Source organism: Xiphias gladius, chromosome 6 (genome assembly GCF_016859285.1).
Source record: "Xiphias gladius isolate SHS-SW01 ecotype Sanya breed wild chromosome 6, ASM1685928v1, whole genome shotgun sequence".
Taxonomy (NCBI): domain Eukaryota; kingdom Metazoa; phylum Chordata; class Actinopteri; order Istiophoriformes; family Xiphiidae; genus Xiphias; species Xiphias gladius.
The window spans coordinates 20,495,110-20,501,398 of NC_053405.1; the positions used below are offsets into that span (position 1 = coordinate 20,495,110).

Sequence of the window (6,289 nt, forward strand, 5' to 3'; positions counted from 1 at the left end):
AGTAAGTGATGTGTATTATGAAATTTGAAGTTTGAAGCGAAAGAATCTCACTGACAAGTATATGACCGTCTGGTTGTTAATTGAATGGGAAAGAAATATGTGAAGAGAAGGCATCACTCAGTGAAATGTATGTATGCAGAGAAGCTTTTCCATTGGTTTGCAAAGTAAGTGAGCCTTTGGAATTACTCGCATTTATGTATGAATATGTCTTAAAATATGGTCAAATCTTCATCAACTTCATTCAGACATTCACAGTGTAGATCAGAAAAAGCATGTGAACCCCTTGACAAATGACATCAACAAAAGCTAACTGGAGTCCAGTCAATGAAACCAGGGTTACAGAGTCGTCTCAAAGGGTTTAAATATTCATCAGTCCACAGTTTGACAAAGTCAGTCTATAAATGATGATGATTTTCTTCTGTGACTACTCAACCTAGAACTGGGCCTCGATCTAAGATGACTCCAAAGGTACAACACAGAATGATAAGTGAGGTGAAAAAGAGGTCCAGAGCAACAGCTAAAGGCTTAAAGGAATCATTAAAGGAGTCTACTATATGCAAATCATGGTGCATGGCTGTGTGGAGCATGGTGTCCATGGCAGAACGTCATGCAGGAAGCTGCTGCTCTCTAAAAAAAAAATCAATGCATACATCAAGTTTACCAAAGAGCCCCTTGGCACTCCGCAACATTACTGGGAAAATGTTTTGTGGACTGATGAAACTAAGGTTAATTTTTTAGGAAGAACACGCATGTGTCACTGCATACCCACATGAAAACATCATCCCAACAGTAAAGTACGGTGGAGGGACCATCATCATTTGTGGCTTTGCTGCCTCTGGGCCTGGACAGCTCACCATCACAGAGCCGAAACCTTAACCTAATAGAGATCCTGTATAATGACCTCCAGAGAGCTACTCACACCAGACATCCTAGGGACATGTCTGAGCTGAAGCAGTTCTGTGAGGAAGAATGGTCCAGAATTCCTCCTGAATGTTGATGTCTGATCCACAGCTACCAGAAGTGCTTGTTTGAGGTCATTGTTTCCAAAGAAGGCTCGACCAGCTATTAAATCCAAGGGTTCACTGTGAATGCTTAGTGGGTGTGTTCCATAAATAAGTGAAAGATCACATCAACTTATATGCCCAATTAAAGCAAAAACTGGGTTATCCAAAGGCTTCATATACTTTTTATTGCCACTGTACATTTCCATAACTCAGACTCACATCAATAGGCTGTATTCCTTGCAACCAGCTGACATAGGCAGTGTATTGCAAAGCAATACAATCATGTCAAAAACTAGACATGGCACGACTTGCATCATTTGGATGAGAAATTAAAAAAAAAAAAAGTTCTACAAACTTTTCAAAAATATAAAACATTTCACACAATACTTAAAGTCAAAATCGTCATTTACACATTTTATTTCAACCAGTCATCGTCTTGCATTTAATACAAAATTATGTTGCAAGAATCTATTTTCCCTGTACCACCATTAATTTCCTTTTGCGTCAGTGACAATTTCATTCTCTTGAATTTTATTATTTTGGCCCATGTGTATTCTCTGTCTCTCACTTTTTATGCATACTGCTTTGTAGCCACATGCAACGAATTAAGCAGAAACACAGACACATCACAACAAATGTTCTTTGTGTTGGATGTATGTAACAGGATACAAACATTTCTTTGAATTGTCTTACTGTCTTGAGGAACCACAGGAACCACAGTTTCCAGCTGCAGATTTGAGTGCTGACGTTCCCATAGTCACCGTGAAACCAAAGCGTATTTATGTTTTTTTTAATTACTATTCTTTACCAGATAGTAGTCTTAATAGGCATCGAGATCCAGCAAACAGTGGGGACTTGTTAGATTATTGCAGTCTTACCTGCTTCTCTGTGCTTCACTTACAGCAGTCACCCACCCAAAACCCCATAGAGACTGTGTCTGTCCCCCTACCACCCTAAATTAAGTAACTCAAAAAAATAAACCGAAGAGTTAGAGTAGTTACACATAAAAACCTAATAGAAAATTAAGAACACTACTGCAAAAGTACAACAAAACAGGAGAATTAAATGAGGACTCTATTAGATCTCTGCCATCTAAAGCTGCATTAGTAAACGATCTAATATCAGATCATCTTATTGATTTATTTAGTCTTACTGAAGACTGGCTGTGTCATGAAGAGTATTTTATCTTAAATGAATTCACTACCCCCCCTCATTTTAATAAGCTCATTCCTCAAGCCACTGGTCCAAGGAGGTGGAGTTGCAGCCATTTTCCACTCAGGCCTATTTATCATCCTAAACCTAAACTCAATCATAACTCATTCGAAAAGCCTGGTTCTTAGTCTTACACATCCATCAAGGAAAACTTTAAAGCCTATTCTATTTGTCATAGAGCACCACGCTCCTGGCCCGTACTCTGAATTTTTATCTGAATTCTCAGAGTTTTTATCAAGTTTAGTCCTTAGCACAGATAAAGTAATTATAGTTGGTGATTTTAATATTCATGTAGACCTCGACAATAATAGCCTTAGCACTGCGTTTATCTCATTATTAGACTCAACTTGCTTTGTTCAAAGTGTAATTAAATCCACTCACTGTTTTAACCACCACCTCCACCTCGTTCTGACCTATAGCATCTAAATTGAAAATTTAATAGTCTTTCCATAGAATCCTCTCTCATCGGACAATTATTTAATACATTTTTAATTCCTATTACTGGACTACACACCAGTAGGCAAAATTTCTTTACTAGATTTCTATCAGATAGTGTTGTAGGTAAATTTAAGGAAGTAATTCCATCATCATTTAATTCACTGCCATGTTTCAATATAACAGAGGACTCCTATACAAACTTTAGTTTCTCCCAAATTGATGATCTTGTTGATAGTGCTGCAGGCTCAATGTGAATGAGTCTCGACCCCATAAAAGATAAGATTATAAAACAAGAGAGGTTAGCTCCGCGGTTTAACTCCCGAAACCAGCATATTAAAGCAAGCAACGCTAAAACTTGAAAGGATATGGTATTCTACAAAACTGGAAGAATCCCGCTTAGCATGGGCAATGATAGTCTTCAAACTTAGAGGAAGGCCCTCTGAAATGCCAGAGCAGCCTAATACTCATCTTTAATAGAGGGAAATAAAGACAGCCCTCAGTTTCTTTTCAGCTCTGTAGCCAGGTTGACAGAGAGTCAAAGCTCTATGGATCCATGTATTCCGATAGCTCTCAGTAGTAATGACTTCATGAACTTCTTTAATGATGAAATTGTAACTATTAGAGTGTAAAAATTCCTCACCTCCTGACCTCGAACGGCACCGATTTATCTTCAAACACAGGATATATATTTAGATGTTTTTTCTCCCATCGACCTTCACTATCTTCACTTCAACTATCTTTAACGATTTCTTCATCTAACCCATCGACCTTTCTCTTAGACCCCATCCAAACTAGGTTACCTTAGGAAGTTATACCCTTAGCACTTCTTTACAACATATAATCAATCTGTCTTTATTAACAGGCTATGTGGCACAGTCCTTTAAAGTAGCTGTAATTAAAACCTCTGCTTAAAAAGCCTGCTCTTGATCCAGATGTTTTTCCAACTATAGACCTATATCTACCCTTCGCTTTCTCTCTAAGATCCTTGAGAGAGCTGGCGCCAACCAGTTGCGTGACTTTCTACATACCAATTTTTTATTTGAGGATTTTCCGTCAGAATTTAGAGTACATCATAGCACAGAGACAGCACTGGTGCAAGTTACAAATGACCTTCTAATTGCATCGGACAAAGGACTTGTCTCCGTACTTTTCTTGTTAGATCTTACTGCTGCAGTTGACACTATTGACCATCACATCTTATTACAGAGACTGGTACATTTAATTGACATTAAAAGGAACAGCTGTAAGAGGCTTTTAGTCTTATTTATCAGATTGAGATCACTTCCGTTATGATTGGCTGCTTAATAAATAAAACTGAGTTGAATTTAGCTTAATTTAAATTTATCCTGTAAGGTTTAGTGAATTATTTGTCTGACAAAGAATCTTTGCATTTGTGTTTACTGATGACAGGTGAAACAGAAGAAAAACACATTGTTTATTTGGCTGACAAAATGACTCAGACAAAGCAATACATCCACAATGCAATTCATAAACAATTAGTAGGATTGTTATATTTAACACTGCTTTTTCTTGAGAATGTCTTTGATCCAAGGCAGGAATTTTGATATGTCTGTAAAAATGTTGGGTACATTGGGGTAGTCACAGTTCCGATTGTTGTTAAAGGAAACAACTCCAAAAGCCATATTCTGCCCGCACACCAGGGGACCACCAGAATCACCCTATGAGGAGGAAGAAGCACAGTTTGTTTATTCATTATTTAAGATATTTCTACTATTTTAAACAGTTGACATTTCCTACGAATGGACAGAAAACAAACCTGACAGAATCCTTTGTTTGTGCCATATCCACCTGCGCAGGTAACATTGGCAGGAAGGATATTATTCCACTCGTTGTGGCACTCTTAAAGGTTAATGATTGACACATCCACCACTTGCAGATCATCAACAACTGTACCACCAGTTTTTGTAAAACCCCATCCAGCTACACGGCACTTTGTGTTTTCTCTAAGTTTGATTTGATGTTGTGGAAGTTGAATTGGTTTGATTGATACTTTTCTCCTCGGGCGATCTTTCCTAGACAGCTGGAGATATGAAATAAGAAAGTAACATTTACAAACTGTTAACACCTCATTTCATAACATTTCATTTCTCTCCAGCAGACTTCAAGCTAACATATTGCTGGAAGATAGAGCTGGTGATAGCGCTAGGAAGTTCAAGTATTGTGTTGTCTTGGTATACACAGGTCCAGATCTCTAAATATATCAAACTTTCGAGTATTTCAAGTGTTCCAGTATTTGGTGTTGCACACCTCTCAGGCCATAAGAGTGCAGGGTACAGACACAAACTTGCAAGCTAGAAAACATTTTATGACTTTTGCGCTGGAATATGAGCAATTATCATTCAAGTGACCGGGCGCCATCTTTAAGTCTACTACCTAGCTCCTATAATACATGCTGAGAGCTGGTATCAGCGGCAGCAAAGCCAAGTCAGGTTGACTATATGGGTTTGTAGAGCTGAAGGGTCTAAGCAATGAGCGCATACAGCTACAGTAAGCCGATGGGGGAAAACATGTATAAGTCAGTTGTCACCTGCACTGCTCAAACCAAGCTAAACTTTGTCACACAGGGCTCAAGTGAGTTTTTAACACTGTTTAACACAGTAATGATTACTTTTTATATTCACCGACTCTTAGGACTTTGACAGTGTCAAACTTAGAGTTTAAGGATTTAACTTTAGAGTTAAATCCTGGAGGAAGTACATACCAATGCAGACCCAATAGATATTGAAAAAGGATTGGTACAAAAGATTCCTTCATTACTCACGTCTCACGTGTGTGTTCTAAGAACATACACATGGATCAGAATCAGTGCAATCGTACCTTTTTGTCTGAGACATGTCAGAACATGAAAGAGCAGAAACTTGTGCAGAACACGCATCATGGCTGCCGGACCCTCGGCATGTTGCATCTTTGAAGTAAAGGAGCACCTTTTATACAGCCGTTTGGTCTGAGGTCACCTTGGTTTCCCCTCTGACGCTCCTCTTGTTTCAGTCCATATTGATCTTCATTTTACATTTTGTAGTTATTACACCTCATATCTCTTTATTTTGTTCATTTTGGACCTCCCTTTCTCACTGTTTAGACACTACTTACTCACATGAAGTAAACTTTTGCTGGATGAATTTGATAAGTGATTAATGTTAGTGCAATTTTTTTTTCCTAGCACTTGTGGGTTTTTGTGAAATGTCACACCTTGTCGCTACATCAAAACATGTGAAAACTAGATGAGTGACTTAAACCACAGTTTCCAGCTTCAACTTCACTACCCCAGCTGTTTTAGTCAAATACCTTAATCACGAGTTCACATCTAACAGTCTAAAGGAGCATTACTATTCAATATCTTAAAACTCAATTTGTCTGTGAATGAAGTGTTTTATAAAAATGAGTTGAATCAGTTGAGGGTACATGCAAACGCATGCACATGAATGCATACTCAGACAAAAACTCCCAGCAGAAAAAATAATTGGTGTAGGGTTTTAGCCCATTGCAATGCATGATGTTTAACACGTCACTCTACTCTCCAACCTGTATGTACACATTTTGAGCTACCAACAATATTGCGGTGTTGACATTGGGAGCATAGCAGTGTTTTAATGTACAAGCTCTCACTAAAAATA

At 38.2% G+C, this 6,289-nt stretch overlaps 1 protein-coding gene across 1 annotated transcript; it reads right to left on the reverse strand.

Moving 5' to 3' along the window:
- Positions 1–4,168: 4,168 nt before the first annotated feature.
- On the reverse strand, positions 4,169–5,573 carry LOC120790761 (cathepsin G-like). The gene is made up of 3 exons (XM_040128597.1): positions 5,565–5,573; positions 4,519–4,695; positions 4,169–4,333 (listed from the first exon to the last, which is right to left on the reverse strand). The coding sequence occupies exons 1-3, from the start codon at positions 5,571–5,573 to the stop codon at positions 4,169–4,171; spliced, it is 351 nt and encodes a 116-aa protein (XP_039984531.1).
- Between the last annotated feature and the right edge of the window lie 716 nt (positions 5,574–6,289).